The sequence below is a fragment of the Ursus arctos genome, unplaced genomic scaffold (assembly GCF_023065955.2).
Source record: "Ursus arctos isolate Adak ecotype North America unplaced genomic scaffold, UrsArc2.0 scaffold_33, whole genome shotgun sequence".
Taxonomy (NCBI): domain Eukaryota; kingdom Metazoa; phylum Chordata; class Mammalia; order Carnivora; family Ursidae; genus Ursus; species Ursus arctos.
Window position 1 is genome coordinate 8954844 of NW_026623019.1, and position 23201 is coordinate 8978044.

General features: G+C 50.6%; 1 protein-coding gene across 1 annotated transcript; it reads right to left on the minus strand.

Annotated features, from left to right (window-relative positions):
- Positions 1-6014: 6014 nt before the first annotated feature.
- On the minus strand, positions 6015-19624 carry DMRT3 (doublesex and mab-3 related transcription factor 3). The gene is made up of 2 exons (XM_026519387.2): positions 19168-19624; positions 6015-6982 (listed from the first exon to the last, which is right to left on the minus strand). Exons 1-2 carry the CDS (start codon positions 19622-19624, stop codon positions 6015-6017), a joined length of 1425 nt encoding a protein of 474 aa, XP_026375172.1.
- Positions 19625-23201: the final 3577 nt, after the last annotated feature.

Sequence of the window (23201 nt, forward strand, 5' to 3'; positions counted from 1 at the left end):
CCCTTTCTAATCTCAAATGCAGCAAGCGAGATTTTTTCAAATTTGAAGTGAACACACTGCCTCCTATTTCCACAAAGGGGACGGACTGAGGGAGATGCGGTGGCCAAGATTTACCAACAGCATCTGCAGCCAATTCTTTTAATGCTCAGGCTGTTCTCGTGCAACTCATTCACTCTTCTCCCTGCTCCCTACCTTTCCCCAGGGGCCTGCTACACTTGACTCTCCCTTCCTGCAAAGTAGGAAAAGGCATCTCCCAAAACAGCGCCCTTTCTGCTCTGGCAAGTCAGGAAAGCGCGCTCATCCCAGGTCTGAGCCCCCTCTTGCCCTCTCGGCCAAGCTGTCTGGTGCAACACACAAAATGCACCACCCCCCACAGCAGCCAAGGGCCCCCAGCGCTCCCCGAAGGCCGAAGCCAACGAGGAAGGCCAGGGCCGGCATGGGGAGCCAGGAGCCTGCTGGTGAGACAGAGCCCATGTGCATCGCCATGGTGGCCCTGGGTCCCAAGTCTCACTCACCAACCCTCCCTCCATAGAAGCCATCACACATCCGACTCCACCAGTCGTAGCTGGGAGACAGAGGTTCCTTCTCTTCCCCCAAAGAACCTTCCATAGACCTTTGGAATCTTTCATTTAAATTGCAGTGTAGGGGCACCTGGGTGGCTCAGTTGGTTAAGCGTCCAGGTCTTGATCTCAAGGTTGTGAGTTCAAGGCCCACATTGGGCTCCATGCTGGGCGTGGAGCTCACGCAAAAAAAAAAAAAAAAAAAAAGAAGTTGCAGTGTGAGTGTGAGGTCATGGTCTAAAACAACCAAGCAGCGAATCATGTCGTCTGGAGGCATAATTTTTCTGCAATTGTTACGTTTACTTTTGGTTAAGCCCAGTGGCTTTGCCCATGGGATATATGAAACTTTTGACACAGCCTAACAACCCCCGCGGACTCTCAGAATCTGCTGGGTAAATAAACTCCATTGTAATTGAGGAAAACCACGACCCTTTTTATTGACCCTTCACACTGAAATAGTAAAAGATACTGTGGGGACACTGAAGCACCCCACTGAACAGACCATCGGCAAGAGGCGAGATGGGCCCTTCCAAGCCTCCTCTGCCCTCGGAGATTGGAATTTGGGGAGGATGCACTCGGAAATGATTTTTTCCCGTAATGACAACGTTCAGTACCACATAAGAAATGAAATTGAAGCATTGATCTTATTCTTCAAGTATAGGATAGCTTCAATATTAAAATTAACATATAAATTTAGCATCCATCTTATTTTCAACTCACTCCTGCTGAGTAAATGCGCATATAAAGAATGAATGACTGAAACAGTATGCCCTGAAATCAAGTCCATTTTTCAAATATGTCAGATCAAAGGCAGTCAGCGCCTGTTTTCTGGGCACCCAACAAATGTTCCCAGGATGCCCCCTTCCCATCATCTCCCACCAACATAGCCCCAGGACAACTTAGGGACCTTGGACGACGAATCCCTAAAGGGCAGACCCCATAATACATGACCACTCACGGCATACCTCCTCCTCTGGTCCAATTTCTTTCTGTAAATTTTAAATATTCTTAGGCTCTTAGAAGCCTGCCAGCTAGCTTCAACAGCCTGGACCGAGGGTTCAGAATTCCTGCCCCCTCTCCCTGGTCCCTGTCACCTCTCCAGTCGCTCTGCTATTAATTTCAACCACAGCCATGTATCTGTCTAAGAAATGCCTTGCTTCTCAAAACATCTGTGCAACTACTTTTGTTTTTCCCATCATTAAAAGCATTGCTATTTCACAAGAAGACATCACCTTACACCTGTTAGAATGGCTATTGTCAAAAAGACAAGAGATACTAAGTGCTGGCAAGAACGAGGAGAAAAGGGAGCCCTTGTGGGGCAGTTGGGTGGCTCAGTGGATTAAGTGTCTGCCTTCGGCTCAGGTTGTGATCTCGGGGTCCTGGGATCGAGCCCCATCGTGGCTCCCTGCTCAGCGAGGAGTCTGCTTCTCCCTCTCCTCCCTCTGTCCCTCCCCCAACTCGTGCAGGCTCACGCTCTCTCCAGCCAATAAATAAAATCTTTTTAAAAAATAAAAATAAGATTTTTAAAAAGGGAGCCCTTGTGCAATATCGGTCATTTGCAAACGGGTGCAGCCTCGTTGGAAAACAGTATGAAAACTCCCCAGAAAACTGGAAACAGACCTGGTCTATGACCCAGCAACGCCACTGTGGGTATATAGCTGAAGAAAATGAAATCAGTATCTCGAAGGGGTATCCCCACCCCACGTTCGCTAGAGCATTATTCACAATAGCCAAGACGTGGAAACAACCGAAGGGCCCCTCAAAAGACCACGAGATAAAGCAAATGTCCCACACTCGGTGAAAGAAGCCAGTCACCGAAAGACAAGCGCTGTGTGACTCTGCCTCTTCGTGGACCGTAGAAGAGCCAAAGGCACAGAAACAGAGCAGACTCGTGGCTGCCCGGGGATGGGGGTGGAGGAACGGGGAGACGTGGGTCACAGGGTAGGAACTTGTAAGAGGAGTAAGTTCTGGATTTCCAAGGTACCGCATGCTGGCTGGAGCGAACGACACCACATCGTACGCTTGCAAGCGACTAAGAGAACAGATCGTAAATGTTACCTCCACAGACACACACAAAGGCAGTTGTGTGAGGTGCGGGTGTGGTCACCAACCGTACGGTGGAAGCCATTTTGCAATATACACACCTATCGAATCGTCACCGCCTACGCCTTAAACTTACACTATGTTATAAGTCGATTATATCTTCACCAAACTGGGGGGAAAGGGAACTGTTGATGTTTCTTAAAACTCAAAGCTCCAGCTCCAGGGCCAAACCTATTTCCAGGTGTCACAAGTAAACGTGGAAACACGGCACACCCGACGGGTCCGCGGCACTGACAAATCGCAGAGGCTTTAGGTGGCATACTCCTCCTGCGGGTAAGGGGAGCGCGTTTAGGCTAAGATCTGGTGCTCTGCCCTTCAGAAGTGTCCAAACGCAGGCACTTCTGATCTCAAATGTGTACTCGAGTCAAACGTTAACATTGCCCCTGAAGTTGCCTGCACAACGTCGAGGGCAGGTACCAAGACTGCTCCCACGTGGAAGTCTACTCTCGCCACAGAAAAGGACGCAGGACTGGAGGACATAGGTCTTTCCACCTCTCCCTCAGCTCCTTTACAGGAGGGCATAGATCTAAGAAGAAAACCCAAGGATGTGAGGTTCTCCAATCTTACTGAGTTTAAGAATCACCTGGGGAGCACGATAAACATGGGGGTACTGAGACTCTGAGATTCTGAGCTCAACAAGCAGGGCCCAGGAATCTAAAGTAGAAAGGGAACGTTGGGGTGCGTGGACCACGCTGGGAAGTGAACTGCTCTAGAACACGACGGACCTGCCCACACTCCCATCGTAGACGAACAAAGCATTTAAGACCAGCAGTCTGCAGGTCCTCACTAGAAGGGGAGAGAGGCGCCCTGGTTTAACGGGGACTAACTTTCCATAAGGCTGGCTTGCCCCAGCTGTAAGTGACCCGCCAAGCACCCCGCTATCTGGTCTGTGTGACAGATGAGATTTAGCCAGAAAGAGTTAGTTGATTTTTTCTCTTTTCTGTGAAAGAGAAACTGAGCGCCTGTGGGCTACACATCAGACCAGGATGGCCTGTAAGAGCTGAGCTAGAATCTACGAGGTTTTGCCACTTTGACCGGGGCGGGGGGGGGGGGGGGGGTAGGCGATAGGAGAGCAGAGGAAGCAAAACTGACCGCTGGACGCAGGACACAGGATCTGAACCAATCTCTCCCATCTGACCCCTGACCACACTTACCCACCAAAATAAATATGTCCTGCTTCAGAAGATTAGACTGAGGAAGACACATACCTGCACTAGCCTGTGAGTTCTCTGTCTTACAGATAATTCCATGTTGCTGGCCATTGTCAAAAGGAGTCCATGACTTCGGTGACCTGTGGGGGGGAAATCGTGCTGCAAAGACACTGTATCTTAGGGCGAGGGTTGCTCAACCCGGGTCATTCAACCTGAGGGAGTAACAGCTGAAGACAGAGTTCGCAGCACCATTGGCTCACAGGGGATTTGTTACCGCTGTTGCTTGTTAAATTAATCAGACGAACATACCTTGGGAAAAACATTTGTCCTGGGTAGGCCCAGACATTAGCCCATCACAACCACATAAAATGTCCCACACATGGGTCTTTAGAAACAGGGGTCAAAAATTATCTTCTTCACTCCCTCACTTTCTTCCCTTACATATACGCTAATGTTTAAATACAAACCTAACAACAGTTGTACTTACTTTTAAACTCCCTGGTATTACCTATGTCCATTAAATACATATTAGTCCAACCAATATAAGGAATTTTTTTCCCACCAAAGATTCTCATTCCCGAAGTGTCCTATAGAAATAAAGACGAGATTTTTTGGTTGTTGTTAATTTTTTTTCTTTTCTCTCCTGGGACCCATTCAAGCGAGGTTGGCCCCTGATAGGAGCTCCTGTCTCCCAATTGAGGGAGTATCTCAGGCCAAGAGGATATGCTCTTCTCCCTTCCAGACTGAAGAGCCCTTCTAGACTTATTCTCACATTGGGAGCTCTTTCTGCCTCCTTGTCATGCAGATGCTTTTATTTATTTGCTTATTTACTTTCCCTCCCAGCTTCCTAAGTTTATTGTCTGACTTAAGCAGTCATCTTTGCTTTCCAGCACTTTGAAGAATGGACACAGCAAAAGAAAGGGTTAGTGTGGGCACCACTGAATATTATTGTTTGAAAACTCTCTTTTTAAGACATCTGAGCAAGAATGCAAAAGCTAGCGAGCTTAATTAAAAGCAATCATAGCTCCCATTTATCAAGCGCCTTCTCTGTGTCAGGTACAGTGCTGAGTACTTTTCACATTGTGAATTGTTTCATTTTTACTTTATTCTTTAATGGGACTCTCCATTATCATCCCTGCTTATCTTGGACTCAGGGACAGGGGCTTGGGTAACAGCAGACAAAAAGCGTTCTCTCACGCGTAACAGGCACTCACTACGGACCTGCTCAAGAATTAAATGAAGGAGCGGAGGGACTGAACCGAACTCTATTCTTTAAAAATAAATTCTGTCTTTCTGAATGCAGCCCCCAAACTTTGCCATTCAACTCATGTCCCTTGATTCCTCAAGGGATGTCCCATTCGACTGACCCCCTGACTCCTGATCCATGCGCTAGGAAGTAGTTTTTGCATCAAGTTTCTCTCTTTAGAGATCCTCTTTCCACGAGTAGAAATGACATAGACGAAGATCGTCTCCTTAGTTTATTTTTTTTCTAGAGTCCTCAGCATGCTACATTAACCTGACAAAGCTTAATCTTGTGTTCATTTCACAATACATTTCATGCAGTTCACAGCTGGGATTGGCTTTACATTGACATCACTCATGTTTCAATTCAGCCATGTGAAAAGAAGAATTCTTAATGGAGTTTGTCTCTGAAAACTGTCCAAGCTTCAATAAGCGTGTGAGCGGTTCACTCTATTCTGAAGTGCAGTCTCTCCCTAAAATGCAAGAAGGATTTTTAGCATAAGAATATAAGGTCCCTGTTTATAGTCCATTTGCAACCGAACCACTTGCTTGAGGTTTTACATATCCTGAGGAATCCTCTTTTACAAAACCGCATTCAAGTATACTATTTTCTCGGACATTCCGGGTTGAGTTTAGGAGCAAAGCTGACCTTCAGCTTTCCATCCGCAAATAAATCTTGCAGGGGACCCGGCTTTCCCAAGACTAGTCTTAGCATCAGACTCTCTTTTACAATAAACATTCAGCACTAAAGCCACAGAGCAGAGCTATTTGGCATTTCCAATGAAGTGCAAGAAATTAAATAAGTTATGGGTTTTTATTGCTAAGGTATAGAATCAAGCAGGGTCACTTTGTCGAACAGAAGGAAAGGGGATACACAGGGTGTGGCCTCTCCTCGCGGGGCCGGGGTTGGAACGCACAGAAAACGTCACCTGGTCACGCCACCCAGCCGGGAGCCACCTTAGGACGACGTGTTGAGTATTCTAGAGTCTGAGGAGTCGGACCGCTCGTCATAGTCCTCCTCGGTGTAAAGGGCCTGCTTCGCCACGATCGGACAGCCGTCGTCGGGGATGGCGATCCGGGGGTCCTCGGGGGCGCGCGCGGGGAGGACGGGCGAGCTTCGGAAGACGCTGGCTGAGTTAGTGGGGAAGGGGCCCACGTACTGGGACCTCAGCTGGTACTGCTGCTGCAGGGTCATGGTGTTCCACAGGGTGACGTCGTTGGGCAAAAAGGGGCTCGACTGGTTCCTCGCCAAGGTATTCCTCAGCATCAGCGGGTAGCGGGGCGGCTGGGGGAAAGGGTGCTGCAGGGGCACGGCCAAGGGGTTGGGGACAACGTTACTCGAGTCGGCCGAAAACCTCAGCGTGTCCGGGACCCTGAAGGCCGAGCCCACGGACCACTTGGAGGAGGAGATGGGGTAGGAGCTCAGGCTGTGTTCGAAGAGGTGCCCGTTGGAGGGCAGCACCAGCCCCTCGGGCTCGGCGGCAGTTCGCTCGGCCGCCGCGGACACCGAGGAGCGGCTGGACAGCAGGACCTCCACGGCGCTCACCAGGTCCCCGCCGCAGCCCTTCAGGATGAGCTCCAGCACCGTGGGCTTCTGGTTGGGGAAGATTTTTTTTAACACGTCCAGGGGCGGCCTGTTGGCTTTCAAGCTGAAGGGCAGAGACACGGTCCCCGAGGGGCCCTCGATCAGCAGGTGGTTCTGCTCCCCGTGGTACTTGGGGCTGTCGGGGCGGCTCTCTGGGTTGCCTCCGTTTTTCTGGACCGCGTAGCCTCCTTCGTCCACCGACACGATCTCGGGGCTCTCCGGGGTGAAGCAGCCCTTACTTTTGGCCACATCCGGGGAGCTCCTCTGGTCGGCGTCTTTGTCGCTGAAGGTCTCCGTGTTGTCGGCCGAGCTGCTGTCCCCCAGTCGTTCCTCCGTCAAATCTGAAAAGCAGAGCACAGCTGGGTTAATCCTTCCCTGGTGTGCGGAAAGAGGAACAGATGTGCTCGGGAGAGGGCCCCACACAGGGGATCTGGAAGGGGGAACGCGGCTGGGTGGGTGCCAACACACTGGAAGCCTTTCTTTATCTTTTCGTTTCTTTTCTTTTTTTTCAAGTCATCGCTACACCCAGCGTGAGGCTTGAACTCAGGACCCTGAGATCAAGAGTCCCACACCAGCACTGAGCCAGCCAGGCGCCCCGGTTGGGAAAGCCTTTTAAGAGGAATCCAAACCGCCTCATTGGTGAATGGGGGGCGGGAGACTAAATAAAGATCTAGAAATTGGCGTGATTTCTCAGACGGATGTGCACAGAGAAGCTTGCCTTGAACACAGGACAGTGATACGATACCTGTAACTATAAAAGATGCAGCTGTCCTAGCAGTCACGATCTACATAGGGCCCCTCTGTGGGTCTAGGGATAAACGCAGCCCAGGGAAGACCAAGAAAATGAGCTCGGGTTTGTCTTCCGGCTCCTTTTCTGCAAATGAGGTGGCTGGTGTCACCTAGGGACAGCACCGTGGGCGCAGGTCCCATATATCCATAGAAGGGGATTTTCATATTTTAAATCCATTTCCCATAGGCAGATTTTGCGGTACATACGTCTTGTGAACTAGTCCTATGTTTCATCAGGTGACCATGTACAATAACTAATCAATAGAATTTCCAGAAAGAAGCCTCTCTACATTGAAATCTTTCTTACAAAGCCACTCAGAGGGACTGACAGACTGGGTCACCTGCAGCTTGCACTAGAGGGCAAGCAAGACCAGCTGTGAATTCTGGATGGCGGGGCAGGTCGCAGGACAGGAAGGAAATGGCTGAAGAGATTTGTCAAACTGCAAAGGGGCATGACCCATCCATGAAACAAGGCGCCCATAACTCCAGGACCGTGGGGTAAAGAGGTAAAACTGTTTCATGAACTGTTTTATTAGTAAGGTTCATGGAAAGGATTTAAAGATACTTTCTTGAATGATACCAAAAGGGAAAAAAAAATCTTCCCAAATAAAGCAGAGATTTGCTGTGAACTAAACCAGCTGCAAATTTAACATTTTGACCTAAGACATGACCCCCCCAAGGGCTAGTATTACAGCACTAAGCAGGCAGAAAGGAGTAGACTGGATTTGCTTGCAGTAGGAAATGCCAACAGACCTTTATAATAAAAGAACATTCTTTATTAGCGCGCTATATGCAAGTAAATTTTTAACCTTTTGAAAACATCGGCTGGCTGGCTCTACTCAAAGCCAATGTAACTGACCTAAAGATGAAAATTATTAATGACCCACGTGTCAGCTTGTAAACAATTGGTCTGCCTGTGTTTTCTACTGCCCAGCCTGCAGAGCTTCATTGCCACCTCCTCTGTGGGCACACCTGATCATACTTAGAAAGCCAGCCGGTGACATTTCATCACACAGCTTCAAAAATCTACCTCCTCCAATCTGTTGTTGTTTACTTTAAAAGCCTTAAACAAAGGCCCATTTATGAACATTCTTCTAATGTCGGATTTATCTTCAGTATAATGGAAAAAGAAAACGGTGATTCTTCGCGAAGCAATACGTGTGTGCCAAGCAAAGATAAATGCATTTTAAAATAGGCTTAAACTCTATCAGTGCGATTTGCAGTCATAAATCCAATACAAATTCACACTTATCCCAAATTTGCATTTTAAATAAACTACTGCTTTTTCCAATACAAAAATGTAAGGATTCTATGTGGGAATCATCGGCGGGCTGCACATATTAAGCCAATTTTGCTTTCTATAACACCCCTGGGACGTGCAGAAGACCTATTTTTGTAAGGGACATTTGACATCGTCCCTTTCTGCAACTCCCCAGGGCAGGGGACCCTGATGTCACCTCCTCAGCGAACATGGCATTTTTTCTTAATCCAAAAGAGAAAAACCACAGAACAACAGATTCTCACTCTAATCGGCTAGACCTTTCTACATTTTCCTGACTCATGACCCCATGCGTGCCTCTTGGCAGTTACTCTATTATTAGACACTTGAAAACGAGTGGACAGTGACCTTGTGTTCGCCCAGCACTGACCTCAACGCACAATTGGACTTCGGGCCCTGCTCCGTGGAGCTTGGGAAAACAAGTCAAAGACACGCCCCAGGTAAACAGAAAATAAAAGTCTGCTTTAAATACTGTGTACCTCTAAACGGGATTTTCAAATTTAACTTTAGCTTTTCTTACCTATTATTTTCACTATCAAGTATTTGTATCCCTGTAATATGCAAGATACTGAGGGAAACAGAAAAAAAGGGAGTGAAAAATACCAAAATACCGGGAAGTATAAGACTGGCCCTAGCTTGCGGGGTTTATTATCTTGTTGGGCAGATAGGATGCACGTGCAAGGGGAAAAGCGAACACAGCCAGAAAGAACGTGCTTCTACCCAGTAGGGTACATATCATACACAGGGTTCATAGTAGCATTATCTGGAACAGCCAAAAGGTGGGAGCAACTCAGGTGTCCTGGATGGAGGGATGGATGGATGGATGGATGAAGAAAATGCACATACATACAATGGAATATTACTCAGTCTCAAAATGGAATGAAATTCTGACACGTGCTGTGATGGGGATGAACCCTGAGAATATGCTAAGTGAAATAAGTCAGTCACAAAAAGACAAATTCCACTTAGATAGACAAATTCACAGAGAGAGAAAGTGGGATGATTGTTAGCAGGGGCTGGGGTGGGAGAGGGACTGGGACTTACTGTGTCACCCTATGGGGCTCTCAGATGATGAGAAAGTTCTGGAAATGGACAGTAGGGGTGGTGGTACAATACTGTGAATATACTTAATGCCCGTACATTGTACCCCTAAACACGGTTAAAATAGCAAATTTTATATTATGTATACTTGACCACAGGTCACAAAGAGAGACAGAGGAATAGGACACACAATATCACAGCAGTGTAAGAGATGGTGAGATTTTTTTTTTTTGGAAAGCAAGAGAAACAACTGGTTCTTCTAGGAAATAAAAGGTATATAAGTACAGCTAGGAAGCTCAAAACTTAGCTGTTTTTTAAATGAGTGAACCTAAAAATGGCTCCCTGTTTTAAAAGAATTTTTCCCACCCACTGGCTGGCTCAGTGGGTGAGGCATTGGACTCTTGATCTCCAGGGAGCGAGTTCAAGCCCCACGTTAAGGGCAGAGTTTATTTTTTAAAATAAAAATTGGAAAAAAAGAATTTTTCCCACCCTGGATGGGCTGCAAACACTGAAAACATTTGTGGGAAATGTGTTGAGGTCTATCACCTAACTCACCCTTCCACAGAACACTCCAGAGGAAAGTGATTCAAAGAGCAGAGGTCAGCCAGAGGGAAGCGACAGGGTGATGTTCTGGCAAATCCGACACACCTGCCCTTACGAGAATGTATTCTTATTTTTCAAAATGGCAAAGGATACACTCTCCCAATCTACTGGGTCCTGCATGACAGGACGATAAATCTGACAACGCAAAATTCCACCTTGGTACCTATGTTCCTGTTCTGCAAAATCTGATACGGGGGCCAGCTTGCTCACCGGTTGGAACCCCCAGCCTGCAGGGGCCTCTGCCTGGTTTTCTTGCGTCCCCGTTGCCCCTGCTACGGTGAGTGGCAGGCCCAGGCAGCCGTGCTTCTGGTTACTTCTCCGGCGGTGGTGGTGGTGGTGGATTGTGCTGGCTCATCCACACTTTCTTCTCAGGTTTCGGGGAGGTCGGCCTCTCCAGCTCGGTGTCCGGGCTATGGCCACATGGTAAAGAAGCTAAGGGGGCGACCCAGGAATCAGATCTACACACTCAGGGCATTCCAAGCAACTGGGCCCAGTACTGTTCACACTGCGTTCAAAGGCAGGACAGAAGACCTTGAAGGAACCAAGGAGTGGGGCACGGCCTAGGCTTTCCTGCACCTGAGCAGCCTATAAAGTCCTGCCCCGGGCTGTCAGGTGAGCAAATCCCTCTCCACAGCCCTGGCAGTTGGGGTTGCAAACCTGGGCAAGGGAAGACTAGCCAAGAATCTTTCCTCACCATCTTCATTTCTGAAGGGCAGGGCGCGGAGCCCGCGCGACTCCGGGGCAGGTCTACTGTTGGTTGTGCTGTTGTGCCTAAGCTGGATGTGTCGTACATTATTCTGTAACTGCAGACTTTCACAAGTAATGACAGAGAGTGGGTTTCGAGCCCAGTGATAACGTGTAGTTTAATAACAGGTGTTGCTTTTCATCTCTAGGGTTTTTTTTTCCTAAATGAACTTTATAAAATGTTCATGTTGGTATAAAACACAAAGGCCTTTCTAGATACAGAAATGTGAGGCTTCCAACCAGCAGAATGAAAAAGGAAATAGTCCCCGAACGCTTTACCTTCTTTCTTCTTCTTTTTTTTTTAAAGATTTATTCGACAGAGAGAGAGACAGCCAGCGAGAGAGGGAACACAGCAGGGGGAGTGGGAGAGGAAGAAGCAGGCTCCTAGCGGAGGAGCCTGATGTGGGGCTCGATCCCATAACACCGGGATCACGCCCTGAGCCGAAGGCAGACGCTTAACCGCTGTGCCACCCAGGCGCCCCTACCTTCTTTCTCCTTGAGACTGACACCCTAATTCCTAGAACAGAGAGAGTAAGAATATACTCCAACTGATAAGTTTTTTACTCCTAGCGTATGGGGGCAGAAAGCCACACCTACTAGTCAAAAAGTAGGAAGAAATCAATTTCATCTGAGATTCCAAATCCCAATTGAATGTGATATAATCTGCTCTTCCTAATGCTTAAACATCCAGGTATTTGAAATATCTTACTACTCATTCTTTAAGTTCATATTTTTCATGATAGAGAAATACTCCTAGCCACCCATGAACTAAACCCTTCACTCAGCTCAAAGTATGTAAAAGAAGTAGATATTCGAGTAAGAAGGAAATTTTTTCTATCAACAATAATGCTACCAACTTCAAAAAATACATACGTAAGCCTTAAGATACTTACAAGACTTCTTTTTCCCTTTTGCTACAGACTTGAACTAGGGAGAGAAACTGAACACTCACACAAAAGTAACTTCCAATCTAAAACTACAGTTTGCAAAATCTTTCCTCCTTTAGAGGACTTTTTTATACGAAAAAGTAGTTACATGTTTTTTAAAAACCCTAGATACTCATTTCAAATATTTGGGGGGAAAACTACCAAATATATGAAATAAACATGAACATAAAAATGGAGAATCTTTCAGACTTAAATGTGGTGGGTTTTATCCATTCTATCCAATTATATCTACAAAAAGCCAAAATATTACCTTGAACGAAAATAGAAAACCACTGGCATAGAGAGGAGTGTTTCCTAGTACAAAAGTCACTGGACCTTTTTTTTCCTTTTGAAATCATGGCACACATTTTGGAACATGGATTGTACGTCGTCTTCTGTTCAGTTGAGCTTTGGGGGACACACCTCTAACTGTCCCCTGATGGGTCGTTTTCCAAGCACACAAATCTTACAGCAATGACAGGAAGGAGACCAGGCAGGACAGTGCTTCTAGAAGAGACCAATGCCCAGTCAGAACGCTAACAGGAGACACACTTTTTTACATTTTCTGTTATCTTTATCTCACACTAGAAGTGCTGACTCATAAAAAAAAACCCGAGTGGCTGAAAATCTCAAGTACAGCAGGGAACGAATATCAGTGGAAAATCTTTCCTTCTCTTCCTGGGTTGGGGGGTGGGGGGGACTTGTGAAAAGTCATGAAATCATCATGCTTTGCTTTTTAAAAAATCATTAACAACACAGGATATTTCCTCGGGATCAATATTTGGGGGGAATGTTGGTATAGAAAGGTCAGAACTTAAGGAAATAAGGCTTGCAACTGTGGACTTTGTATGTCTTGCAAAAATTTAGTTTTGACCTCTTCGTTGACTCAGGAACACTTTTCAAGAAGCAGGAGGAAAATGACCTATAAATCTCCGGGTCTGTTTGGAACTGATAAAAATGCAGCTGGTTACTCATTCATCCATCTATTTACCAAAAATCCTTAAGTCCCTTACTACGTGCCCAGGCCCTGTGTTAGGTAAGATTATACAGAGCTGATCAAAACATTGCCTCTTGGCCACCAAGAAGCTTACAGTTTAACTCTTCTGTAACATTTCCACGTTATCTGTGTGCTTGGTCAAATTTTACATTGAAACACAGCAAGGAACTCAAAGGCCAGCAGCTGGGCTGACTATGGTGGATTCATAGGGTTCAGATTGTTGGAAACATTCCCGTGTAGAGACAATGGTTGCAACAAACATTCATATCAAACTAATAAAAGTAATAAACGGTGAGGGGGGGGGTGAGAAGCTGAAGACCAATCCCAGCTTCATAAAACGTGCACCTGCCTAGTCACTGCCATCAAAAAAAGAGAGTAGAGATTCAGTAAAGAACTGAGCCATTCCGAATGCCCCATTTTCCATAATACTAAGTCTGTAGTTGAGTGTGCTCATTTTTTATAGCTGTTTAATTATAAAATAAAATGGAAACCAAAAAACCCACATGGGTTTTAGTTTCCCCTTGGTTTCTTTGGAGCAGTCTGCAGTGCACGGACAAGGGGCTGAGTCACTAAAGCCTGTGGTACACTGGAGAGTGACAGGACAGAATCCCAGGGTGAAGGACCTGTGAGGACCAGCTGTTCACTACTCAGGCCCTGATCTCTGCCACGGGCACCCATGCCAACCCCAGTGCGAGGCCCACTGTGCGGTGAGGGCCAACGGGACTAGACATGGAAATCCAGAGACCTGAGAAGCCGGAACAGGTTAAAAAGCCAAAGAAAGAGGGAAAACAAGAGGGGAGGAAGAAGGGTCGGGAGGGAGAGGGGAGGCAGGCAGGCAGGCAAATAGATGAGGGGCTCCATCCTCCTCCCTGTCAGGAGGAAGCGGGACATTTCCAGAAAGGGGCTCCAAGTCCTGCAGGGACGTTGATTTATGAAGATTTACTCACTTTCTCTCCGTAAAGCTGTTAGCAGAAAGTGCTGACTGGGGGCTGCAAAGAATTTCTCATCAATGCTCTTTGATTGTATTTTGCAAACAAAATGCCTGTTGCTTGGTAACATTTCACTTGAGCCTGACCTTCCCCGAAAGTTATTGCTATCAGATTCGATTTACACTGTCCTCCTGTGATTACTGTAATCTTTTAAACCGGGGAGTTCATCCATCAGGGAAAAGAAAAGTTGGTTGTGTAAGTCAAGAGCCCGGCTATCCCCCAGATTTATAACCCGGAGGAGTGAGCTGGGGTGGGGGGAATCGTTCCCGGATGCCAGTGGACCTGCGGTTCCCAGACGCGGAAAACACGTTCGTTTTTCCTGCCGGCCCTGTCCTCGGCGCCACAAGAGGGACACGAGGGGCCCCACGGAAAGAAAGAAGCTGGTGGCCGCGCCGGAGCCACCCCCACCCCGAGGGTTGCCCTGCGGGGTGACTGGGGCTGGGTGGGGACAGCCTGGGCCTCGGGTTGCGGGACAAAACGGCAGGACGCCCAGTTAAATATGAACTTCAGATGAAAAATGAAAATTTTTTTAGTGGAAGTATGCCTCGGGCAATAGTTGACATCCTCTTTTTTGGTGTGCCTATTTGCGCATTTTTCTGCTGAATCTGGCGACCCACCGAAGCTCCGGAGGCCGCAGGGAGGCGCAGGGAAGGGGCGGGAAGGGCGCGGAGAACCCGCCGGCTTCTCGCCCCTGCAGCGCGCAGCCCCCGGGCCCTGCCCCCGCGGCCCGGGGCGAACCCGGAGGCAGCCCGGGGCACCCGACGCGGCCCGGGAAGCTGGGGCGGGCCTGGGAACGGGCCGACCCGCCGCCTGCCGTCTCCCCGGGTCCGGGACCGGGTGCGAGGGGACAGCGGTCCAGTGTGGCCGCCCCGCCGCTGCGAGCGCCTTTCCTAGGGTTCCGGCTCCGCTGCCCTCGGAGTGGAAAGCCCCAGCGTAGGTGCCCCGGGGGTCCCCCTCGCTGCCCCAGCCCGCCGCCTGCACTTGCTGCGCTCCCCCCGCAGGGGTGCGTCCTAATCCCAGCCCCTACGCCAGCCCTGGGGACAGGTTTGCAAGAGACCACGGGTACGGGACCGCTTGCTTGACCCTCTGCATTTGGTCGGTTTTGGGGTTTCAAAGGGCAACTGTGAGTCAGGTTCTTCGCCCCAAATCAAGCCGTCTTAAATAACCAGACCCCTCCCTTTTTAAAATTCATAACTACACTTGATGAATGACTTTGAAGTCTTTCCCTCTTTTTTCGTTTGCTTCTAGCTTATTATCACCAGGGTTTCCCATTCTGGCCTGGGCCGGTGATCTGGTAATAAACATTACACTTGCAAGTGGGTCTGTCTCTTCTTTAAAAAAAAAATTAAAGCAAAATTAAAAATTAGGAAGCAGAGGGGACAGGACTCAAGCTGGAGCAAAAAAGCACAGAGCCAGCATTAAGTTGCTAAGAAGTGCCGAGCAGGAGGTAAAACTAAATAAAGACAGTTTTCCACAATCTCCTTACTTCTCTCCCTACAGGTCTCTTGTTTGCTTCTTTTCAGGAGAAACACACAGGAAAGGAGCTCCTACATTCCTCTCTGATCCCGTTCTTCTGTTCCTGACCAAATATGCTGTTTTTTATTTCTTTCAACTTTAAGAACACTTTAAAGAACTTGTCTACCTATTTATTTTGTAGACAAATGTAGGAAGAATCTATAGCCACAGGTCTTTCCTTGCACAGCCCCAGGGGACCCAGGTCACTCCTGGGGGGAAAGCTGGGGGTGGGGGAAGGGATGAGAACACAGGAATGTAACTTTAGCTCCTCACCTTGGTCGTGACCCTTAACTTTCCTCAGCTCTTGAGCCCAGGTCCTGAAAGGCTGGCTTGGCTGGTTGAAGCTGCTGACTCAGATACACTAAGAGCTGAAAAAAGTTCACACTTCCCACGTTCATGGGGTGGGGGAGGGGAGAGGGCGAAGAGGATGAAGAGGGAATTTAGAATAAATGAGTCGGTGGTATAAAGAAACTTAAACTAGAATTTGGGGCTCAATCAAAATCTGATAATATGAGACCAGTCGTAGACGATAAACAAGGAGCAAGGGAAACGTACACCCAGAAGGAAAAAAGAATGTTCCAATCCGGAACTAGAAGTAGTAACAGAGTATGAAAATTCTCCTTGGAGCCACCGCCACATTGAAAGGGATGCCCAGCGCACTCCACTGTTGGATAAAACAACCCCCATTCCTTTAAAGAATTTGAAGCAGAATTTTGGGAAAGAGATTTCTTTCCACAACACAACTGAACTGTGGTGTGAATGTGTCACTCCTCCAATGGGGCGTTTTTCCTCCAGCGGTGACCAAGAGACATACCCTTCTCTAGGGCAAGCGAGTTTCTCAAGGATTTCTGGAGCGGGAAAGACTCCTGAGTTTGTGCACCTGTGTTTGTACCCAACAGCAAAAAAGCACACGTCTCCATAGCTGGGTACTAAAGAGGCCCTTTGCAGAAAGGACCAGTGGCATGCGTATCTCACACACACACATCTCTATAACGTGCCAGCAGATATGCAGATTCCTAATGGTCCGTGAACTTACTGTGCACGTGGACCTACTATTCTAACAGAGCGGCACTTACTTCCCTAAATGCAGTGAGCTATTTGCCCAGGAGTATCTGATACGCTTGCTGCTAAATACACATAGCGTGTTGCCTACAAATACGTTACAAGAACAGCTGCAAAAAGGCATAAGACACACGGCAACCGGTCTCCACACCAGACAGGTTTCCCTAACTTAAACCCCAAATGGGCTTCCTCCATATAAAGCAACGCATAGACTGGGTCCACTTGTATGCTTGCTTTCGTAATGGGAAATAATTATCTTTTCTTTTCCTCCCTCCTCCCACCTTTGGATTGGTGACTGGCTTTCTTTTTTAAAGCGTGGAATTATGGGGTCGAACCAATTGAAAGAAGGGAACAAAAGTTATATAAATGAAACCTGCAAAGTATGCAGCCTGATGAGCTGGAGACTGGGCTTTGGGTCCTTGAGGGCTCGGGTCCCCCAAAGCCTGATCTCTGACCCCTCCAAGTGGTAAATCCTAGTTTTCTTTTCAATGACTTGTTTTCAATTCGGAAGGCTCAGGCTATCCCCGAATAATTGGCTTGGAGTAAGAGAGAGTGCACCAGGGCTGGCTTCTCCAGTCGAAATCTGTCTCCCTCTTTTATTCCCCCAAAGCTGGCCACTGCAGCTGCTACCCGGCCTTCCTTCCGGCTCCCAGGACCCCTCCTTCCCTGGTTGTTTTGGTTTTGCGACTCTTTAGAAACCTTGAACTCTGGCTATCCCAAAGACTGGTTTGAAGAGCATAGGGTGTGAAAGAATCCCTCTTGGACAAAGACTCCAGAACCCAATGCCCTTGGGGTGCTGCTGGGCAGACGGCCACTGCAAAATGCTACCACTGGCCTACCCGCCACGCCTCGCCTGCTCTGCTGCTGGGGGAACAGAGACAGGGAAATGGAAACGGAAAGGTTAAGAAAAGTTACTGGCATGGATCAACTTCTAGAACGGAGACACAACTCTCCTAGTTACTTGTCCTAGCTTAAAGGAGAAAAGCAAAAAGAATCTTCTTGAACCTTCTTTCTCCCTGCCTCCCATTCCTCTCTGGCAAATCTATAAATACAAAGAGCTGAGTTGGACAAAAGATTGCCAAGGTGTGTGGGGTGGGGGATGCTCATTACTCACACATTTGCTTATACTCTACTTGGGATTAAATATCCACAAAATCCAAGTTCAGCAAACTGTCCTCTGTCCATAAAACGCCCAGTCCTACTCCTCACGTAAAAGGTACTCAGTGCTTCAGGCCTGCAGAGCATAAGTGAGCAACGGGACAGCCGACGGACCTGTGCCATCCAGGCTGCCTACATTTCCCCAGCTCCACACAGCGGTCCAGTGCTCCTGAAAGCATCTCTCCAGAACCCAGGGGTAATGTCTTTTCCGGAGGAGGGGGTGCTGTAGGCAGAAGCTCAGTCACAGCTCTATCTACAAGAAGGCTCTGGGCCTTCCAGGGCCTGCCCTCTCCAAATCACAGTACAACCCCTACTCTCCTTCCTGGGAAGATGGACTTTCTACCTGTGTACCCTTGGCCGGGTCCAAGGGAAACATCACACACATGGCCACTGAATTCCAAGAGCCTAAATCAAAGGAGCACTTGGGCTGGGCTGGGCTGGGCAGGACAGCAAGCTAGAGATTCCCCAGGAGGAACTCCCCTGGGGTCTGCAGGCCCTGTGGAAGGAAGCAGATGGAAGCGGGGACGTGGGGTGTGGGAATATGCCCACCTCCAGGACTCTGGGCAGACCCACCCTCTCTACAGCACCGCAGAGGAGGGCACAGGAGGGGAGGCGAGAGAGCCTTTGCTCCAAAGCCGCCGCTTAGCAGCAAGAGGCTGGCCACATCGGCCGAGAGCGGGGAGAGGGCTGGGCAGAGGTGTCCTTCTCCACCTTAGGACAAGTTTCATTCGTATTTCTTTAAACCAAAGAGACCGCTCAGGGCAGCCTGAGGATTGGCGTTAAAAGATCTGAGCAGGTCTGCAAGAGCTGGGTGCACCAGAGTCGGGGTCCCCTGCTATCGGTTCAGGAAGCTTTCTGGCCCTTTTCACTAAGCTTCTAAATAGGGCTTCCTTCAACACATCGCAAGAAGCCACAGTGCCTTGCTAGAAAGGCTTCGGGTTCACTCCACTTCCCTGGGGCCAGAGAAGCACGCCCAGCTCGGACTCGGCGGAGCCTTGGCCTGGACTAGAGTTACCTGCACCTACCTGTCCCAACCTCCAAAGGCAAGGCCCTCCACGCCCGCAGCCGGTAAAGCCCGGCCGCGCCGTGCGGTGTGTGCCGGGTTTTAACGCGGTCCTGCTTCGACCTCTTTATTTACCGGCGGAAGCGGCCACGTTCCCCTGGGGAAGGCGTTTGGCGAGCCCGACGCTCGGTGCCGCCGTTTGGCTCGGCCGAGGCACCTTGCCGGCAGGCGCCTGGTCTCTACCTGCTCCGGGCCCAGACTGAAGGCCGGCCTGCGCCCGAAGCGTGAGAACCGACTTGGCGAGAGTTGGGCAGTAAGGCCCAAACACTCCCTGCGGGCCTCGCAGGCTAAGCCGCGGCGGCCGCTCCGAAGTTTTCGCCCACGCGCCGAGCCCGGCTTCCGCACCGCAGACGCTCTTACCTGGCTTGGCGAGGGGCGCCTGCAACGTGCCGGGCTGGGGCTCCGCCGCCCAGCGCAGCGCGGCGGCCGCAGCCAACTCGGCGGCGGGCCGCGGCGGCGGCGGGGGCTGAGACGGCTGAGAGGTCGGCGGCGGCTGCGGGGCGGCGGCGGCATCCCCCGGCGGCGGGGGTCCGGGCAGGGCGCGCAGCGAGTCCGGGATGAGGCTCTCGAGGCTCTCGTTGGCCTGCTGCCGGCGCAGCGCCACCTGCGCAGCCATGACCCGCTGCCGCTCGATGATGAGGATGCACTTCTCGCAGGTGCAGTCCTTGAAGCGGCAGTAGCGCTTGTGGCCCTTGAGCCAGGACAGCACGCCGTGGTTGCGGCAGCGCGCGCACTTCGGCGTGCGCTGCAAGGGCGCCCGCGGCGGCTGCGACACCGGGCCGCCCATGTACAGGTAGGGGGAGCCGTAGCCGTTCATGTCTCGGACTCCAGGAAGAGCAGGCGGGCTGGCGGCGGCAGCGGGCCGGGGGGCGCTGGACGGCGGGGCAGGGAGGCCCGCTCTGGGGCGGCCTGCGGGCGGAGCGGTCTTTGGTCCCGCAGCCCCGGCGGCCGCGTGCGCTCCGGGGTGGCGGGAGGTGCAGCCGCCGTTTTCACGGATCCCGCGGCGCCCGCAGCCTCAGCCTCCCTCGGGTGCTCGGCAGTCCCGCGCGCGTGGCGCCTCCGCCAGCGGCTGCCTCGGCCGGCACGTCCTCCCTCGCCGAGGCGCTGCGGCGGCTGCGAAGAGCCGGCGAGAGCGCTGGTGAAGGTCTGAGCCAGCTGGTCTGCAGCTCCCGCGCGCGCTGGCCGGCCCCAGCACCTCCTCCGCCGCCCTCCCCCCACTCCTCCTCCCTCCCACTGCCACCCCCCACCCCCGGGGTCCCGATCTCCTTGCGCTCCCCGCTCTCCACCCCACTCCACGCCTTCCTCCTTCCTTCCCGCTCGCGCCCCGAGTCCCTGCACTTCACCTTCTTTGCCGCCTGCAGCCAGGCCACTCTGGCGGGGGCGCTCACGGCCCCCTACTGCAAGCTCCCTACGCTTTGACGGACTGCTGCGCTCCGGGACGCAGCGGTGCACTCGGGGCGGGGAAGAGGTGGACCAGCCGGGGTGAGGGTGGGGGTGCCAGTAGGCCAGTGAGGTGGCCGCTCCCCTTCGCTCCCCGCCCCCGCCGCCAGGCCTGCTCTGGCGGCACGGAGCCCGAGGCCGCTTTCATCCCCACACTTGGCCGCAGGGAGGGCTCCGCGAGATCCGGAGCCTATCCGAGCGCTGCGGGTGCACTTGGGAGAGGGTTTTAATTGGGAAGAGCCAGGCCCTGCGGCCATTGGCGGGTGGAGTCCGGCTAGGGCAGTGGAATTGGTTCAGAAAATGTCGGTTTTCTTGATCTCCTTTTGCAACATTTTTCCCCCTTCTGCTGTTGTAGAATAAAATGAATGTTTATGAAAACCTGCTGGCCCAAGGATGACAACCCACTTTGCAGCCTATTTCAAAGGGAAGAACAGTCCTCCCTCTCTGGAGTTGACTTTGTTTCTCTATCCTCCTCCCCGTGTTTGAATGAAAAAACAGTTTCTGTCCCGAAAGTCCCAGAAGTGCTCTTGTGGAAGATTTGCTTAAGTGCGGGGTCTAAACTTCCCGAGAGCGGACGGAGGAGCCACGTTAGCGCCCCACGAGTTACCGGATGTAATGATCCCCGCTCTGCTCTGCCCAACAGCCATCGTGCCATCAAACCGAGGTCTGGAGTCACCTAATTCAAATCCCCACGGACTCAGCGATTGAGTTACGGCTAAGGGATGGGGCCGTTCTCCCCTCCCCCCACCCCAGCGTCTCTGGCTGGGAGTGGAAGAGCGCCCTTGCACACGAGAACAGCATCACACTTTGTTTAAACTGTTACCGGCGTGTCTCTAATCTACGATTACCAGTTTGGCCTAATGCAGACACCACCGCTAGAAAGACACAGGGAAGCCCAAGCAAACACACACGCACACACACACGCACACACCCCGCAAGAAAACAAAGACACAAACAGGAACGGGAGGAGGGAGGCGGTGCAGGGGAGCACAATGGTTCAGGGCAAAGTGGGGGAGGCGGCATTCCCCGAGCGTTGGTTCCGCAGGTCATCTCTTGGAGGTCTGGGCGAGTCGAATTGGAGACGAGTCCGCGGCAGTGGCCAACCCTTCGGCTGCACAGCGCCCCTTGTCCCCTCGGGGAGGCCGTTTTTCTCTGCACTGCCCTGAAATCAAACAGGCAACAGGAAAACGTCCCTCTGTGTTTGCTGCGAATTCAAGTAAAGCGTCGCCAGGCGTCCTGGCGGCCAACCCTCCGCCCCGAAGGCTGATTCCGGGAAGGGAGGAGGATTAAGAAGGGAGCCCGGTTGTGTGCGTTTCCCTTGAAGCCCTTGGCCGCCCCCCTTTTCAGACTAGTCCTGGAGTTGGGGATCGCTGGATGCTGACTTGGTGGTGGGGCGTGGGCAGGAAACCCTGACGCTAGAGTGCTACCCCTGGGAGGCCTCCCCCAAAGCTGCGTCAGCACAGACCCCTCCGGCGCCTCTCACCCCCCATCCCCCCACCTCAATCCCTCTTTTCCCAGCCTTCGTTAGGAAACAAACCCTAAAACACTACAGCTGGAAGGAACTTTATAAGCTCTCGGGACAGGAAGCGGGGGTCACCGGAACCCCCGGGGGCCAGAGGCTGGAAAGTGGGATGTTGGCGAGTCCCTTCACGTAAAGGGAGACAAGGAGGGTCTAGAATGACACTGAATCTGGGAACTTTAGCACAGAATTCTCTGGGTCTCTTGGGAATGCGAAGACCATGGACTTTTTTCAGACACATGTCTCCCAATTTTCTCCAAAGCGTCAGGGTAATTGGGGAGTATAAGTAACCTGGGTAAAGGATTTTTTTTTTTAAGGAAAATAACGGCTTTCAAAACAGGGTTTTTTTTTGGGGGGGGCTTTCCCACTACCAAGGCGACCTCCTTTCCTCCTTCAGTCACCTAGCCACCCTATCCCTTTGCCACTCGAACAGTCTGGCATTATTTGGTCCGGGGCCCCGTTTCACTCCAGTGCACATCGCGGGCTGAGACCTAAATACTCATTTGATATAGCGCAATAATCCTTTTCTCATATTTGATGGGAATGTTTTCCATATCCCAGTATTTGACAACATCTCCCTATAGGAACAGGTTTGTATTTATGTTGGTAAAATGTCCCCTGCCTCAAAGTCTATTGTAACCCAACACCTGACAACCCCGAGTCCCATTTCTGTTTGCAGAAAGGGTTTATTCAAGCACATAATGGGATCCCAGCAGAAAGCCTTTCAGAACAAGGGGCTATGGTAAACTTCACCACATGAACTCCGTTTCCAGGGCTATTAAGCTTTTAATTGGAAAATAGCAGAGGAAATTTCAAGGTGACTATAACGTGTTAGCAGTTAGTGCGGAGAAGAAAAGCCCAAGCGCGAATGAATGTAGAAAGCATATGGTCCGAATCACGTTTAGGAGGAGCGGCCTGTTCTACTAAAGTCCCCGCCACTTATGCACTTATGGGAAAAATCATCAAAGAAATTGGAAAGGGAGGGAGAAGGATTACAAGTAAATGTAACCTCACTCGATTGGATCCACTCATGTTCTGCTCTGGGTGGTGCGTGCGCTCAGACCACAATTAACGAGGTAGAATTGTGACAGGTATTAACGGCGGAAGGGTGAAAGATAATGTGCGTATGTCGTGGTCTTTCTCTTGGCGCACAGTCTGGTGGTGTGTGTGTATTTAAAAGCTGGGAATGCAGCTGCCCTCGCTGGGAAGCCGAGGATGTTCTGACTCCAAGTTCAGGAGTCCTGGTGGATGTTACTCACCGGAAAAAAACAAAAACAAAAAACAAACCCACTTAATCTAAAGGACAGTTTCACACCGTCCCGGATTTAAATGCAGCAGGAAATTTTCTGCTTTGCTGGATTCTCATGGAGGGGGAGGTCAGGGTTCCTATTTTCCGTTTGAATCGCGACCACGGTGACGCCGGAGGCCGGGGTTA